General features: G+C 33.3%; 1 protein-coding gene, 1 non-coding gene and 1 pseudogene across 2 annotated transcripts; 2 read left to right on the plus strand and 1 right to left on the minus strand.

Moving 5' to 3' along the window:
* Positions 1-1,381: 1,381 nt before the first annotated feature.
* Positions 1,382-1,461, plus strand: TRNAL-UAG (transfer RNA leucine (anticodon UAG)). The gene has a single exon. It is a non-coding gene; the product is annotated as a tRNA-Leu (tRNA).
* A 4,907-nt stretch (positions 1,462-6,368) lies between these two features.
* LOC111020863 (AAA-ATPase At5g57480 pseudogene) lies at positions 6,369-8,693 on the plus strand (annotated as a pseudogene).
* A 5,424-nt stretch (positions 8,694-14,117) lies between these two features.
* Positions 14,118-14,913, minus strand: LOC111020858 (uncharacterized). The gene has a single exon (XM_022297651.2). It carries the CDS (start codon positions 14,756-14,758, stop codon positions 14,222-14,224), a length of 537 nt encoding a protein of 178 aa, XP_022153343.1. The 5' UTR covers positions 14,759-14,913; the 3' UTR covers positions 14,118-14,221.
* Positions 14,914-19,246: the final 4,333 nt, after the last annotated feature.

Raw genomic sequence — 19,246 nt, forward strand, 5'->3', positions numbered from 1 at the left:
ATGTTTGATTGAGAATCTATATTTTGTTTTTTTCTTTTCGGATTCACTAAATCGGTGAATGTTCAATTTGATAGATTTACTTTCGAAAACTATTTTTGGATTTTGTCATCCAAAAAATTTTGAAAATAATATTTTTAAATTTGAAATCTGAAATTTTAAGAGGCATAATTACCTTAAAAAAAGATAAAAACTTTGATAAATATATTATTTCATTTATAAACTCATCTTATTTTTATTTTGCTAAAATTAGAATATATAAAATATAAAATATTATAAATTATATAAAATAATAATTATACAAAATTCCTAGCAAAAATATTAATAAATTAATTAATAATATTTTAGATTAGTTGGTAATTACTAGTAGTTTACAAATATATTACTAAGCGCAAGTTGAACAATTTTTTAAACTGAAATTTACTAGTCTACTACTAAACACATTTCTGAAAACGCTCAAATTAACCCTGTTTTTTTGTTGAATTCTTTGTTTTCAAATTTTTATTTTCTAATCACCAACCCAACAAAAAATATGGGTTGGATTGAGTTCTCGTGATGTTAATATGAGTATAAGACACCAATTGTAATCCAAATAATTGAGTTGGGTACTCTTAGAAATATATCATATCTCTTTTTTTAAAAGGTATTTCAATTTTTTTATAAACAAAATCTTCAATGAAACTCATATTTGACTTTTATTAAACAAAATTCAAATATTTCTAGAACATTAATAATCTTAAAATAGATTGAGTTAGAAAAACTTGATGATGGAGAATTCACTCAAAGTAATCATATGATGACAAGTGTAAATTTCCATGAAAATATTTATCAATTTAATATAATTATTTGAACTAAAAACAATTAATATAATTATTTAAAGTTTAGACTATTTTATTTTATTATTTTTTTTTTGAAGAAGCTATTTTATTTTAATTTGAAAAAGTAAAAACCATTATAAATATATAATAGATTGTTTTTTCTTTAAATATGTAAATGAAGATTATTCAAACTTTTAATATAGTGCATTCCACGTAACCTTTAATTACAAGCAACTTGAGCGAATTTTGTCCACTATTTTAACATTTATTTATAATTTTAAAAGTCTAATTAATGGTCATTCGGTATTTAATCTTCCTTTGAATCATACTACTTAATTTAGTATATCAATAAACTTTACTAAGGTAAATAAATCTAGATGGATTTTTGCTAATTAGTTAAGGTATAAAGAAGTTCAAATTCTCATCTCATCAATTATTGATGAACTAAAAGAAATAATAAATAAATCTACATTAAACTAAGAAATTAATTAATAAAACATTCTTATTAATTTATAAAATACAAAACATGGTTTTATAAGATTTGTAACAATATCTATCAACAATCAGACAGTTTGGCCGAGTGGTCTAAGGCGCCAGATTTAGGCTCTGGTCCGGAAGGGCGTGGGTTCAAATCCCACAGCTGTCAATTTATTTTGTATTTTTCTAATATAACCATATGGTGGTAAGTGGCCATTTATTGAAGATATCTAGTAAATAGAAATAATAATGAATTAATATAAATTACAATTACATGTTAGATTAAAAAAAATGAAAATCATTTTCTAATATAACCATATGGTGGTAAGTGGCCATTTATTGAAGATATCTAGTAAATAGAAATAATAATGAATTAATATAAATTACAATTACATGTTAGATTAAAAAAAATGAAAATCATGTCAAAATGTTAGTACTGTTAGAAAGCTTTAAAATGAAAATTTGTATTTTATGAGGTTTGAATATAGTTTTTAACCAAAAATGTCATTTTTAAACTTCAAACAACCAAGTAGAAATAGAATACAAACTCCAGGACTGAAAGTATCACTTTTAAAATTTAAAAACTAAATAGAACCTAAATCCAAAAAATTATAACGTTAAAGTGAGCATAGCTCAGCGATAAATGTGACATATATATCTAACCAAAAGATTGTGAGTTCGATCTCCGTCCCCACATGTAAAATTCTTGTAAATAAATATCAAGAAGAAAATGCTTTTAATGTATATCCCTAATGGCATTGTTTTCGCCTCTTAGAACTCTATATTTCTTCAATATGGTAATAAGAAGCTATTGAAATTAGAAAAGAAAAAAAAAGCAGCCATTTTTCATAATCAAATAAAGGTTCAATTATAAGTTAGATATAAAGGGTCATTTGGTTAGTTTCTTGTTTCCCATTTTTGACAATTTAATAACTATTCCTACTCTCCATTCTTATTTTTAAGAAATATTTTTGAAATTATGTAGAAATTTTGAATAGACAAAATAAAGTTTATTGTTTTCGGTTCCTATTTTTCAATTTTTTTTTTCAAAACATAAATAAAGGTATTATTTTACTATTCTTGACAATTAAAAAATTAATTTTCGTATTAAACTTTTATTTTAATTTTTATATAATTTAAAATTTTAAAGAATAAGAAAAAAAAATTATCAAACATATTTTTATTCATTTTAAAATAAAAAATAAATAACAAAAAATAAGAACGTTATCAAACCAACTCAAAACTCTTAAAATTCTATCAAATAAGTTTTAGACACATTTTAAAATATTTTTTCACGAAGACACTTTTTTGAATTCTAGGATCTATGAGTCACAACGTTAAAAATATAAAGGAAATTATACTATTCATATAATTTGGTCACTAATCTTCCAAAAGTGTCAATTTCTTCCTTTTATGTTTTTTTTTTTATTTTTCAATAATGATGTAATATAAAAATACATTAAATAACTTAAAAGTACTCCATTTTTTTAAATTTAATACTACAATCATACTATGTACACTAATAACATATAAAGCTTGCATTAATTTCTTGTTTTAGTTCGATAAATGTAGGAGTTGAGATTTTAAACCTTGTCATGGATGCCTTAGACTAATTTTATACTTAGGTTGACAACTCATATGGTAACTTATTAAATTCAAAATTATACTAGTTATACTATAATAAGGTAACACTTACTTATTAATTTTTTTTTTGAAGAAAAAATTGTCCTCTCTCTTTTAATGTAAAAAAATTTAGGGTAAAATATACTTTTGGTCTCTGAGTTTGAAATTAGGTTTCTATTTGGTCCATAAATTTAAAAAAGCGACAATTTGGTCCCTGACCAGAAAATAATTCTAAAAATCCCTAGAGGTAAAATTTTGTTAGTATCACTGATGGAATGTTGACGTGGTAATGAGTTGGTAATTTTTTAATAATATAATAATTTTATATCACTTTTAGTTGAAATTTAGGTACTAAATAGAAACCTAATCTTAAACTCATGACCATTTTGGTCAAAAATTATTAGTTTAGGCAGAATATATTATGTCTGAAACCCCCAAATATTATTATTAATTTTCAAATCCACATTCCATTGATACATAGAGGATAAAAATTAAAACTTCTAACCCATTGGGAGACCAAATGATGAAAAAAAAAATCTTTTAGAAGAGATTTAAATTAGACGATGGATGCCATAGAACTCGTAAGGGAAGAACACGAGCTCACAAACGTCCCTACACGAAACTCCCCCATCGAATCTATGAACCATCTCAACTTTTCCACTCCCAACGTCACAACAAACCACCATCTCCGTCGTGTTCAAGAATATCTTGCCGGAATCCCTCGGTTGAAACCCCACGATCCCCACAAATCTCTGCCCAATCGCCGCCGCGGATGCACCGAACATGTTCGAGTTATTGCCAACCAGAGCCTCGACGCTCAATCTGCGCCTCAGCGCCCACGAACTCCTTTCCCTGTGGCTCCTCAGCGCCCAGATCTCGATCCACTCGCCGTCGGTGGACGCCATCTGGAGGGCCCCCCCGGCGGCGGAGAGGCACCGGGAGAACACATTGCACCGGAAATCGGAACATTCAGGGGGGAAACCCACTTCCAGAAATTTATGATTGATCAGATCGAAAGCGTAAATCAACGACCCGAACTCCAGCCAGTAGAACACGCCGTCGAGAACCGCCGCGGCGGGGCCTTCGGCGGGGATAAACAGCGAATCGGCGGCGAAGTCGAGATCCACGCGTCGCCAGACCCCTGTTTCGGAGGAGTAAATTTCCAGCGACAGAAGCTCCATGACCCCCAATCTCACGACGGTGAAGCACTCGGAATCGGGGGATCGGCAATTGAGCTCAGAGTAAAAGCCGATTTTGACGGCGGTGAAGACATTGAGCGGTTTGGGGAGGAAGACGAGGACGTCGCCGGCGGGATTCCAGACGAAGTAGTGAACGATGGGGGTGTGGCGGGATCGTCCGCAGAGGAGGAGGCCGTTGCTGGCGGCGAGGAAGTGGATGGGGAAGGCGGCGGCGGCGGCGGCGGAGGGGGAGCGGTGGATGGGGATTCCGGGATTGTGGGAGGAGGAATTGGAAGTGGTGAAGGAGTGAATTGGGACGCCATTTTTGGGGATGTTGGAGGAGTGGAAGAAGAAGGAGTGGAACAGAGGAGGGGGCCACAGAGAGGGGCGAGAGCTGCGGAGAAGAAGGGAGTTCGTGGAGATCAATTTCCGCCATAGCTTCGAGATTGAGTTTGCTTTGGCGATGGATCTTAGAGATGAGTGTTGCAGGATTTCGATTTTTATGTCCTCTGCTAAATGTCTGTCTTCCTTCTCCATTGCTTCTTCCTGAAGAACAACAAGAACAAACCAATAAATTTTAATAACTTTATTTCTTAAAAAAAAATTGGGATTCAAATGTTAATTAAGGAAATAGGAACATCTAGATTTTAAAAACCTAAGCAAAATTGTGAAAATTAAAAAAACGTGTGTATTGAAGTAAGGTAGAAACATACCAAAATTGTATGAGTGATCAAGCAAAACTTTTAAAATAATAAAAAATATATATATATTAAATAGTTATAGTAGGATCTAATTTTTTTTTTCTTTTGGGATAACGAGTGGAATTATTAAGACTAGAGTTAGTTTAATTTGAGAAGTAATCAGCGGTGTTTTTGTTGGAAAAATTAAGTTTAGGAGAAGAATTTGAATCTAAAAGTTTTTTTTTTCATTTTATTTGAAATCTTAGGTAAATTACTTCCTATTAGTTCTTTAAAAGTTAGGTTAGAATTTGATAAATGTAAATTAGATTAGGAAAAAAAAATAAAAATGTTAGTAGAGAATTGTGGGGAACTTTTTATAAATGGAAAATCTAAAATAAAAATGTTGTTTGTTAGTAAAGATTTCGAATACGAATGTAAATGATACAATAATTAAGGATAGTTTGATCTTAAGAAAATTGCTTCTATTTACGTTGCTTTTACATTTTAAAATATCTTTGAAGAAATCTTAATGAAATATTCTAAAAGAAATTAGAATAAGAATTTGTTCTTACATTGGCAACGGTTGAGGTGGCGGCGGTGTTAGACATCGGAGAAGATGGATGAAGCAAATAACACGACGGAGGTTGTGGAAGAGCCGCCGGAAGTTTCGCCGCTGAATAAAGAATAATGGGCAGAGGCAGAGGGAGTGTGGTTGTTTATGAATGGCGAAGAGGAAGAGAATATTTATAGATTTTATTTTATTTTTTTATTGAAGGTCTTTTCCTTGTTGAATTTGGAGATATAATTGGAGGGAAAATTGGAAATACGACTTTCTTTTTCCATTTTGTTTTTGGATTTCAAGTAAAAAAAATATTAATCCTTGAGTGAGGATTCTCCGATTTTCCACATTGAGGAATCGGGCGAGAATATAGATTAAAAATCTCCTTCCTCCACCTCAATTGTCATATATAATAATAATTTTCGATTAATTATTTTAAGATTTTATAAAGTTTTTTTCTATATTTTGAACAGTCTACTGCAACTCAACTAAAATATAGTTCGATAGAAAGTATATCATACCACGTCAACTAAATTAAAATTTTATCTAATAGATAATGACTTGTATGTTATATAATTAATGTTAATAAGTTGAGGCTATATTTGTTACTTTAAGTTTGCATGACATGACATGATACTTATGAATTGTTTTAAAATTTAAAGGAAAATAGCATCGAAGAAAGGAATGGTCCTCAAAATTAAAAGAAATTGTTAAATATTTTGACTGTTTATTTTTTAGGTCAAATTTTGACTTTTCTTACCGTTCACTACGTGTCATGCAATATTAAATGATAAAAATGACGATTAATAAATGTTAAAATATAAGAAACTAACATTTTTTAAACAATAAGACTAAATTGAAAAGAAAAATCTAAATATTAAGGACTGGAACATATATTTAGTATGGGAGATGTTTTTTTTTTTTGGCTTATGAGATAAAGTTTGTATTGGTATGTCTTTTTAGAGGTAGGGATAATTTTCTTATTGGGCTTGGGTTATTGAATCCAGTGAATGTTTTGGTGAACAAGCCCGAAGCTTCGGCCCAATAAATAGCATATCTTTCTGGGAAATCCCAAGTATGACTACATACATTATGTATCCAGACCCAACAGACACTGTTTTTCAGTCGAAAAACGGATTTTTTTATAAAGTCGATTCATAGATCATACAGCTTACAGGAACAGTTACACGATAAGTCTTTTCATACTCACCTTTTTCTTTAACCCAGCTATCAACCTAGCCATTCTCGCTTGTTGCTTTAAGGGGTCTCTCCACTTCACGTTGGTATATATATAGGCATCGTCGAGAATATCAAGTTGATCAACAACTACCGTACAGATTTCACTCATCCTGTGAGGGAGGAAGGATTTCGGGATACCTAAAGATGGATTGAAGGTAAGATAGATGGGAGTGAAAGTGGCGTAGGACCTTCGATCCACCATGAGGCACCGAATTCATGGTAATAAAAAATGGTTAAAATTTTCGTAAACTACACGTGGTATTTTTCTTCTCCCTCCCCATTTCTATTGCTTTCCTCTTCTCTTCTTATATCCATCAACTAATCTTTTCCCGCTTTGCCTTCTTCCATTTTCTCTCTCTCCTCAAACACCCACTTCTTACTTCCATCCCCACCGCCAAACAGAAATCGCAGAGAAAGAAAATGGAGTATTGGTCGACCATGGCCTCTCTGCTCGGAGTCTTCGCCTTCTCTCAGACATTGCTTCAAACACTTTTCCCTCCCGAGCTCCGCGTCGCCATTGTTAAACTCTTCGCCAGATTCTTCTCCTGCTTTTCTTCCTACGCCTACTTCGACATTACAGAGATCGACGGCGTCAACACCAACGAGCTCTACAACGCCGTCCAGCTCTACCTCAGCTCCTCCGTCTCCACCGCCGGCTCTGCCACCACCCGCCTTAGCCTGAGCCGGCCGCTCAATTCCACCGCCATCGCTTTCGGACTCTCCAACAACGACTCCATCGCCGACGAGTTCGACGGCGTCGCCGTCCAGTGGGAGCACATCGTCACGCCGAGGCAGTTACAGAGCTTCCCCTGGCGGATATTTCCGGAAGAGAAGAGAGGTTTCACGCTGAAGATCAAAAAGCAGGACAGATTGTTCGTGATTCTCAACGCGTATTTGGATCACATTGTGGAGAAGGCGAACGAAATCAGGCGGAAGAATCAAGATCGGTATCTGTTTACGAATCCGCGCGGCGGTTCGTTGGATTCCACGGGTTGCAATCCGTGGGAGGCCGTGCCGTTCAAGCACCCGAGCACTTTCGAAACGCTCGCCATTGATCCGATCAAGAAGCGGCAGATTATGGAGGATCTTCGAGATTTCGCTAACGGAAATTCGTTTTACCAGAAAACAGGACGCGCTTGGAAGAGAGGTTATCTTCTGTACGGACCTCCTGGAACTGGAAAATCGAGCTTGATCGCTGCGATGGCGAATTTTCTAGGGTACGACATTTACGATCTCGAGTTGACGGAAGTTCAGAACAATTCGGAGCTGAGAAAGCTTCTGATGAAGACGACGCCCAAATCGATCATCGTAATCGAAGACATCGATTGCTCGATCGAACTCTCGAACAGGAAGATGAACGTGACGAATTCGGTGTGCGAAAATGGGGGAAATTCAATCACGCTCTCTGGATTGCTCAATTTCAGCGATGGATTGTGGTCCTGCTGCGGGAGCGAGAAGATCTTCGTGTTCACGACGAATCACATCGAGAAGCTGGATCCGGCATTGCTGAGGAGCGGGAGAATGGACGTGCACATTTTCATGAGCTTCTGTTCGTTTCCAGCGCTGAAGATTCTTCTGAAGAATTATTTGGATTGGGATGAAGAACAAGAAGATTTGGATGGAACAACGACTTTGAGTGAATTGGAAGAGAGCGTTGAAAAAGCAGAGATGAGTCCTGCTGATATAAGTGAGATTTTGATCAAGAACAGGAGGGAGAAGGGAAGAGCGATGAGGAAAGTTTTGGAAGCTCTGAAACTGAGAGCAAACAAGAAATTAGCCATTAATGGAGTCTCAAGGAAGAAGGATGAAGATCATGTAGAAGAAGAGCAGGAGAAGAGAGCAGTGGAGAATATCAAGAAGAGAATTGAAGAACACCATGAACGTTAAACTTAAGAAAATGATTTTGAGTGATTATGTGATTCTAAATTTCTGTCTCTCATGAGCTTTTTAGAGATTTGGTTTGGTGGTTAGGCTAAGGCTGTTTTGTGAAATTGGGTGATTAGTGTGATTTAAATTCTCACCAGCTCTTTACAATAATTTTCTCCTATCTTACTTAACATTAACGAAATACTCCTCCTCCCTTTTGTTCAATTTTGTATGTCATGTAGATACGTTGATGTGACATGTGACATGTTTATTAGATTAATCGATTAAAGTTCTTTTCTTAGTTTCTACTTTCTAGAGATAGGATTGTAATTCTATTTCTTTCTCGCACTTTTCCGTGGATTTTGAATATGCTTCTTCTTCTATTTGGTTGATTCTTCACCTCTATCTGTTAATTTCTTAGACGTGTAATTATGTTTTTATTTAAGTCAATGTCGTAATCTCGTGACTCTTTCTTGAGACTCTTTCTCTTGGTTTTGTAGAGATTGGACTCCGCTTCTATTTATTCGAGGTTTAATTTATTCCATTGATGAAATGTTATTTTAGGTCATTACAAGGTGGTGAATTAAATCATTGCCTAAGCGATAATAAGTATCTTATTCATTATGCTATGCTCAGATTGACAATCTCATTAATAAAATTTTAATGTGACATGTTCATTAGATTAACGATATTATTAGTATCGTTTTGCCTAACTTGACCTACTAAAATTTTATATAATTTATTTTATTTAATAGTTGTTGTTAATAACTTAATTAATATCATTAATAAAATGTTAATACGATCTTATTATTATTTTTATTTCTCCGAATCGATGTCACGTGACTTACGGATGGATCCCTATAACCGGAACTTGTTAGTTAAATTGAACAACATAGTCATCAGCATCGGGCTTGACCTCCAACTATGTCATTCCCAAAAGACAATCTGATTTTTCCTTTTTTTTTTTTACAATTAAATGGTCTTTCATTTCAATTTCAAATAGGGCAAAGGTTTGAATTCGAACTTTTGACTAAGGAGATTATTAACGTCTTAACTAGTTAAATTATATCTAAGTTGGTGGGTATAGGTTGATTGTACTATGTCGTGAGACATTTTTTAAGTTCCAAATGGTATTAATTCAAATTTTTCAAAGACATTTTTTGTTTACCATTCTTAAAGCAAGATGTCAAACTTTGTTTTATAAAATATTATAGTCCAAACACTTGAGAAATTATTTTTTTTTAAATTATCAGAAAATAAGAAAAATATAAAAGGAATAAGATAAATAAAATTAAAATAGACATATACCGATTTCTAGTTTTGAATTTATTAAAAGACAACCATGAACCAACCAAAGTCCAGTTAAATTAAATAATATATTGTCACTTTCAAAACTAAATATATAAAGATCAAAATGTTGACCATTTTAATAAGATACATTATTTTCCTTCAATATTATTTGTAATTTTGCTCTTTGGAAGTGGAAAATAATTGGAAGAACAATTTGAAAAAGATAATCCAATGAATCATAAGCTTGCACACGTGGGATTCACATGGGAAAGGTTGGAAATTAATAGATTATGTTGGGAATGTAGAAATGTTTGTAGGACATTCTCTTGTCTATTGATGAGAGACATTTTGAAGTTTCACAGAAAATCTTATCTTCTATGAGATATATGAATGCCAAAAATTAAAAAATTAAAAAATTAAATCAAGGTCTCAACCTTATCCACTAATCCTGTTGAGATGCTAATATAATATCGGATGGATTGGAAGAAAAGAACACAGTCAATAAATAAGAATAATATTTTTATTAATACTGTTTATGAAAAAAAAAATTGATCAAAGGTATGACCTGCTCTAAGTATGACCATTGGAAGAGTTTGAATGTTCTTGAGAATGAATGACCAGCTCAAGAGGTCAAGGTAAGCTGACTGGAATGTGCTGAAGTGTCGTGAATGAGCTGAAAGACCCTTGGCGAGAAAAGACATGCACAAGTGAACAAACACTCCGACGCTCAAGTCAGTTTTGTGTCCGACCTTAGTATGGAGACCGAACTAGAATACCATACCTGACTGAAGAGTGAAGTGCCCTATAGGTTAAGGTACCTGACAAGAAATTCAACCAGCGATTGAGCATGTCGGGACCCAAGGTCGGCCTATTGGGAGTAGCTATGCAAGTTCGTACTCTTGTCATTTGGAATTTGGCTAAGTATAGAAGGTCGTTCCTCCTTTGAATGGTTTTTAGGGAAGATCTCAGATCGGCCGTTAGGCAAGGCTATGATAAGATCGACCCTCTCTTCAGGTCGGGCACTTCAGATCGTCCACCAAACAGAAGATCTTCAGCTCGGTCACCAAAGGGAAGATCTTCAAAGTTAGACTTTTCTCTGTCTTCCACGTGGTAGTACGATTTTCACTCCTAAACATTGGTCCCCTCTCTAGCTGGTCCAAGTTCGACCTGACTGAAAAGTTTTTCCTTGCATAAAGAAACACTAACTTTCTTTTTCTTTTGAGTACAATATTTTAAGATCTGGGTTCGAACTTATAATTTGTTTTTTCAGAGATAAGTGTTTTAACCAATTGAGCACGTAAGTGATAACGTTACTCTAATATTTTAAAAGATGGTAGACTTAGTGATTTTTAAACCCGACAAGTAATATTTGTTGGAAATAAATAAAATACGATGAAATTTGAATAAAAAGTGTCCGGTAAAGATAACTCAACTGATGATAAAAATTAATGGATTAAACAACCATTTTAAATTTCCATTATCTCCTTTGTTGTTTAAAAAGACCAACTAAGTTAGAAACTTTTTTTTAAAAAAAAATATTATGAACTTAGCCATATCCACAAAAATGTTAAAAATAAATTACATGAAACATATAATAAAAGACAGAAAATGAATTATGGAGGAATTTGAGGAGCAATTCAATAATATTATTTTTTTGGTCGTACATATTTTTCTTATGTACAATTTTATTCATTTGGAGATGAGTTGTATTAAAGAAGGGAATAGTAATGTGAATGGGACGTAACAACCGCAGCCTTTTGGCATTTTTGTCCCACTCCCACACCCAAACCTAGATCAAATAGGGCTCATCTCACCATGTTTCCATTTCTTATTTTTTCTTTTTTCTTTTTACTTTTCAAAAAATATAAACCGTTTAGTAATTGTTTCTGTTTCTTGTCTATCATTTTGAAGAAAGGTTTTCAATATTGTGTGAAAAAAAAAGGAAACAAAAAGCAAGAAACTGATAAAGAAATAAGAAACAGAAAACATGAATGTTACCAAACGAACTCATATTATTTTAAGGAGAAGTCCAAAATCCGCTGACTAGGGATGTCCTTGAGGTAGGGCGGGGACGGGCCCATCCCCGCCCTCACCCCTCATTTAATTCCCCATTCTTGCGAAATACTAGGGGAATTTTGTGGGTACTTTCACGAGGATTTGGTTCTTCGCTTTAATTTCTTCCTCTTTTATTCTTTTATTTTTAAAATTATTTATCAACTAAATATTTTTATAAGGAAACTTCTATTTAGTTTCTTAATTTTCAATTATTTACCATGGTCAATCCTCCTCTCCGTATTAGGTGGGTAGAAAAGAATATGATTTTTTTAATATAATTAAATATAGAGAAAATAATAAGATTCTTTTTAAGTGTGTGTATATATATATACACACACACATACATATACGTATATATAAGTGAGGCAAGGCGAGAAATAAGAAACAAGGACGGGGAATGCATTCTCCGAACCTGGAACCGTTTAGGTGACAAGCAAAAAAACTTTCCTCATCTCCGCATCGAAAGGGAATTTAAACGGAGACTTCCCACCGGTCCCCACAGGAAAAACGATCATCCCTATTCGAGACGAAGTGTGTTCGTTGGTTAATGAAAAAAATATACATGGCCACCTCCTAATAACTGTTGGATGTTGGTTCCAAATCTATATGCTTCCTAATAATTTTTTATATAAGTTCAAAATACATGTATTTATTCCTTCATACAACTAATCGTATAAAACCCTATATCAGTCTCATTGTCTCAGCCTTTTCGAAAAATAGTCTCTAAGAACAAAAAGATCTGGTTAGCCCATTGGGCCTCGTATTATTCTATGGGCCGAGACATGTGTGGAGCCTTTTAAGTCCAGCGGGCCAAAATCAGGCCCAATTTGCAGTCATTTGGAACATTGAATGCAATAATCGATAATGAATTGGTTTCATCGATCGTTTCTTATATTTTTTACATGATTTGGAAAATTATTCTAGAACTAATATCATTTCTTACTCCTAAGCTCAAATAAGTTGTATCCAACATTTATAGATTACAATAAATTACTTAATCATACACCTTATAATCATTCAATATCAAATAAAATTCTCGATTCCGTCCCTTTTAAAATTCCCAATTTCACTATTAAAATTATCAATTAAGTCATTCCTTAAACAAAAAAAATTAATAAAAAAATTTAGACCCCATTTAATAACCATCTTTAATATTTAAAAAATCGTTTTCCACTAAACAACAAATCTAGTCGGGTACATCAAAACCCCGATGTTTGCCTCTCTCTCGATATATCGTAATGAAACCGCCATATTATTGTCCACTAGGGTTCAAATTTCATCCACATAAGAAAAGAAAAACATAATTTTTAAAAGTTAAAAACGAAATTGTAATCCTACACAGCCTTGTTCGTCACACAAGGCTACAACACTTGGACATGTCACGTGAAAGAAATGGACTTTGATAGATGGGACAAATTTTATGTGCAAGTGACAACTCAGTAACATATTTGAAATTATATTAATTAAGCAATGATTAAGGAAAATATGACTTCTTTTAGTGCACTTTAGAACTACATGGAGATTTATTCTCTCATGTAAGGTTGGTAAAATCGATTGATTGATTTGAAAGAAACGAAAGAAATATCTTTGACTTGGGTTACCCTTTTTTAATCAAGTCCCCCAAAATATCTAAGGCGGCTAATAATTCCATTCAATAATCAAACTTGACCATTACTTCGTCAAATACCTCACAACACACCACTTTTGCAAGCAAACTAACATTGTGACTACTCAATTTCGAGTTGTATGAAACCCAACTAACCAATATACTCCACAAATTCGAACCAACTCATCCCACATTCTCCACACAACTCGTTAAAACAAATCAACACGAGCATAGTTCAACTCGTTAAAACAAATCAACACGAGCATAGTTCAACTCTATAAAAGGTTCGAATATCTGTGACAAAGAAGTTCAACTCTATAAAAGAATAGAATATTTTGTGACAAAGTTTTCCTCTACATGGAGAGGCATCCAAAGGGAACTTCCTATTTCTTATTTTCTTCAGGTAAAACCCATATCAAATTCAACCCTTTTTAAAGCTCAACGTGAGGGAGTGAGGGAGGATTCGAACTCACAATCTTTCGGAATATATATCTTAACCACCTATGCTTAAAAGGTAGTCGTTGAACCCCATTCAATGAACACTATTAACATTATTTCCTCTAAATGTCCATAAATTGTGAAACTCCTCTTCTCCTTTCCAACTTTCAGAAACTCTCCAAGATAATGAAGTTCCCTAGAATCTCTCAGCAACAATAAATCCATATCACAAGCACAAGCACAATTCTCATAGCAGCAGTGTCAGCAAAACAGAACCAAACCATCATAACATATAACTAAAAGAAAGCTTCATTTCAGACTTTTGCTCCAACTATATATACATCTCAAGAGGGGGGAAACAACCAGAAGCAGAAGGAGAAGAAACTAAACTTGAGTTACAGAGCATACAAAATCTCATAGTTCTGAGAACTTACAAAATCAAATCGATGTTCTTCTTCTTCTTCTTCTGATTCTTCCATATCCAATCGGACGGAGCTCCGGCAAAGGGGGCAAGCGGGGACCCTAATCAGCCACGAATCGATGCACTTTCGGTGATAAACGTGGCCGCACCCACCAAGTCTTCTGCACCACTGCCCATTTCGGAAGCCGTCGAGGCAAATGGCGCAGTCAATTTGGGAGTGGGGCTTGGAGAATCGGAACTGGAGGAGCTTCTGGAGGTCGCGGGGGGAGAACCCAGATGAGGAATTGGGGGATCGGCGGTGGCGGTGGCGGTGGCGCCGGCGGCGGTGGAGGGCGCTGGCGACGCAGAGGTGGATGAGGAGGAGCGCGGTGGCGAGGCCGAGGAAGAGGAAGAAGAGGGTTGTCAAGAGGATCATGATGAGGACTTTGAGGAGCAGGGAGAGGACTTTGGTCTCCGGTTTGGGGGACGGCAGGTCGCCGCCGTGGGCGGCGGCGGAATCTTGAGGAGGCATTTTTTGGGGGAATTTGGGGAGGGAATCGAGGGTCAAGAAGGAAAACAGACGCAATCAAGAGAGAGAGGATTGGGAATTTGGGGAATTGGGAAATTGGGAAATTGGGATGTGGAATGGATATGGATGTATGAGTTCGAGAAAATGGAAATGGAAACCATGGGCTTTTGGGGAAGTAGGGCCATTTCTTTTGCTCTTTTGATATTTGGGATATCAATTTTTTTTTTAATTTGAGTTCAACTTCAATCCAATCTTTCTATTAAAAAAAAAAGTTTTTTTTTCTTTTTGAAAGATTGAAAAAACAATATTGAATTTGTAGTGGCGTGGGATTGAAATATTTAGGAAAAAGGGATGAGTGATGTTTAGTATATTTTAAGTTAAATATATATATTTTTGAAAAAATATATGCTCTTACGTTTCTCATTCTTTAATTGTCAAATATTTAAGAAGGAAGTTCTTCTTGAAACCAAGTATTTTCCAATCTAAATATAGTATAATTGATTAAGACATATATCATTAATAAAAAATTTAGAAGATAGAATCTCCATCTCACATGTTGACATATATAAATATTTGAAAATTTCTATCAAGGTGAAATATACGTATGAAGTATCTAAGAGATTTTCAGTGTACGTCAATGGAGAATTTCACATTTGGGATCACATCATGACAAATTTGAACTACATAAACTAAGTTGTTACATACTCAAATTCAGAGACTAAATCTCTATAAATTTTAAACTATGGAGATAATCATGATATGTTGAAGTTTATAGACTATATCGACAATGTGTTTTTAACTTATATATTTTTTTATAGGTTTCAAAAGAAGAAAAAAACACATAAATAGTCAACTTCAGCATAGTTCAACTGGTTAGGGCAATGTGAAGATTCAAATTCCCACCCCACGTATTAGAGATAAAAACAGGGAGAAAAAAATGGGTCATATAAGTAATAAGAGTTGAATTATTTATTAATTAATTTTTCGTGGGTTGGGTTTTGTTTTTTTCTCTCTTTATGTACGTTGAATTATTCATACAATATTTCATGTTGGGTTATTAATTGGATGGGTAATATGAATTTTAGATTAATAAACATAAACCAATAAGTTTCATTTATTTTTATTGATTTTACACAAATTTCGAAATGTAGAAGGGATACATTAGCAAGAAATGAAATTTTAAGTATGATTTTTAGTGAATACTTTCTTTAGGCTATGTCCTATTTTGTATCCTCTATCCATGAGAAAGAACTGCAAAGTAGGTACATCTCGGCTATCCATCTTAATCTTTTTATATGTCAACTAGATATTATCCAAAATTATGCTAATAATCTTGAATTTTCACAAAAATAGATAATACTATAACATAATAATCAAATATATTTTATTCATGAACGATAAAATGTTTATAAATTATGAGACTTTAAAACCTAACTCATAACAGTGTTATGATGTTCACTTGCATTGTCGCACATGACTTAGTCTCACCTTAACCATTATGGGTGGACTGGTTCATTTGTCCAAAGAGACTAAAAGGTAAAATGAGCTTAGATCTTTTTTTAGATTTATTACCTAAGTAGTGAACAAATTCAATGAACTTATAAATTTTATTTTATATTAAAATAACTAAAGAAAATTCTATTAGTATATTAAAGGGTTTGTGATATCTGATCGATAGAAATATATTATTGTTATATTGTGAATGTGTCATCCAAGAGATTCTCTCTTTTTTTTCTTTTCACTTTGAAAGTATCGACCTATACTATCGCTAAAGATATGTTATGAATTGCCCCCCTTTCCTGTAAAGTAGTCACTACTTGAGCTACAGAAGATGCTTTTTGACCAATAGCTACATAAACACATATTATATTTTCCCCTTGTTGATTGAGAATCGTATATGTGGCTACTGCAGTTTTATCGGTCTACCTGTCCCCAATAATTAATTCTTGCTGACCACGTCCGGTAGGAATCATCGAATCAATAGCAATAAGTCCTGTTTGAAGAGGCTTATATACTGAACGTCTTGAAATAATACTAGGAGCGGTGGATTCAATTAATCGAGATTCAGAAGTTGAAATTAGTGTCGAAAAACATATAGGAATTAAGTCCTAAGATGAGTGAATATCCTAGTTGAGGTGACTGTCATATAGAATTAGTCAAGGTGCACGTAAGCTAGCTTGGACACTCACCAATATAAAGATTTAGTATCCCATCTTGACTCAAGGGGGTGGGAGGGCCAATAACTTGCCCCTTCCATTGTACATCATCTTAAAATATAATAGATTATGTATCTATGTATACATATCCAAAGTGGCGAAGAGTAATCATACGCTTGCATATGAAAGTGAATAGGAAGTTGCATAAACTAATTAAAATTCCATGTGCTTTCATATATGTACATGAGGTATATCTTTTATGCCCATTCATTTGCTATTCCATGGCCATACTCGACTTTATAATTAGGTTTGTCTAACTAAAAATTATAAAATTTTGCTCTCTTATGTAAGGATGGTTAATGACACACTGTCAATTTGAATATATTACATTTTATTTTTAGATTTTATTTGTATTTTTACGTGGAGGTAAAGATTCGAACTCACCGAAATGTGCCTTAACCCGTTAAACTAAGTTTAGGTGGGCAGATTCGAGTAGTGTTCGAATGTGGTAAAGTTGATTTAATAAACTCCCTATAATTTATTCATTTTCCCTATTAGTTTGCATTATATGCGCTTCGCCCCCATAACACATTTAATTTCATGCATTTATAAGTCTCACTATATGGTTATGGTTATGATGTGATTCTCTCCAAATGTGCCTTTTGAGAAAATAATTCTATCCCCTTCCAACTTTTTTCCTATCTCCATCTCAAAGTTATTTTCCACACACGTATACCTTTAAAATTGACCATTATTAAGACTTTGTGGAGTTTTGAATTTTGTACTCATCAATTGTTGTTGTCGTCATTTTCAAACACATCCAACCACTTAGTTAATAAAAATAAGGTAAATTGCACACACAAAACTATATGATCCGGCAATTATTAACAATAACACTCATAAACTTTTATATATAAATCATAAATTATTGTTCCATGAAAGAAAATGGTTACATAGGCTTTTCTCAAAAAGTTACAAAGAATTTCCCTTCATTACATATCGGAGACTTTCTTTTTTTAGTACATCACATCGTGGTGGGATTCGAACTCACAACCTCTTGGTTGGAGGTATATATCAATTATTACTGAGTTATGTTCGCTTTGGCATATTTGAGACTTTCTTTACCAAGGAGATTGTGTTAGAAAGAAAAAATAAAGAATAATTCGAGATTTTTTTACTTTTTTTAGATGGAAATTTTAACTTGGCTAGAACAATTTGTCACTGGCCCAAGTTTATGAATCTAATTAATTTTTATATTTAAAATTTTGTACATCTCATCTAGAAATAAAATAAGATGAATGATAGTTAGGGCGGTAAGCGACTAATTAATTGAGGCTGAACTAATTTATTGATTTAAGAAAAATGAAAATGGAAGTTGAAGAAGGTATAAACTGAGATTGAAAAACCCTAGAAATAATTAGATAATTATATTTGGATGCGCATACAAAAGAGTTTCAACCAGGTAAAGAAAACTTTGTCGCATCTACCACATATCTCTACTCACCAACCTGAATAGTTCAACTGATTAAAGTACATATTTCAATTCATACAGTCGTGGGTTCGAAATTTCACCCCTACATGTTGTACTAAAAAAATACATATGTATGTCTACTCTAAAAAAGTTATGTCGTGTTAAATAGTCACTACTATTATACAAACCAAAGATTTAAATAATTAATATTTTATCATTTTTAAATAAGTGCAGGATTCTTGTTATTAATATTACGTACATATTAATAATATTATATTGATATTTTCTAATATTTTGTCGATTTTTTAATGCACAGTGGAAATATTGATACACCTCTTACATCAATGTTGAATTCATGTACATATGAAAATATTGATGAAAATGTCGACATATCGATGAAAATTTAATATTTTGATGCAAATTTATATGATAAAAATTTAAAGAATATTACACAGACAAATGAGTGAAAATAACTTAAAAATGTTTAACTATTTCAACTATGATGGGGGTCAAAATGATGTAAGAATTATGAAGTAAAATTTGGCAAAATGGGGACTTTTGTTATTTATTGTGTTGTAGAAAAGTTTGGTGGGACTAATAAAACCAGAATTATAGGCCATTCCAACTGTTCTCCAATTGTCACTTTGAAACATCACCACATTAATGCCTGAGGAGAAAAGAAATTAATGCAACAGCTACCCTTCCTATTATATTATTGCTTTGCATTTTCGTTTTGCCAATGGACCATTAATAGAGCTGGATTTATATATTCTCAGTTCTCAATTCAAAGTTCAAAATATTACCTTATAAAAGAAAATATATATATATATATATCACGGATCTCCAAGATCCAGATATATTTTA

This window comes from Momordica charantia, assembly GCF_013281855.1.
Source record: "Momordica charantia cultivar OHB3-1 chromosome 8 unlocalized genomic scaffold, Mcharantia_2.0 BLBB01000008.1, whole genome shotgun sequence".
NCBI lineage: Eukaryota > Viridiplantae > Streptophyta > Magnoliopsida > Cucurbitales > Cucurbitaceae > Momordica > Momordica charantia.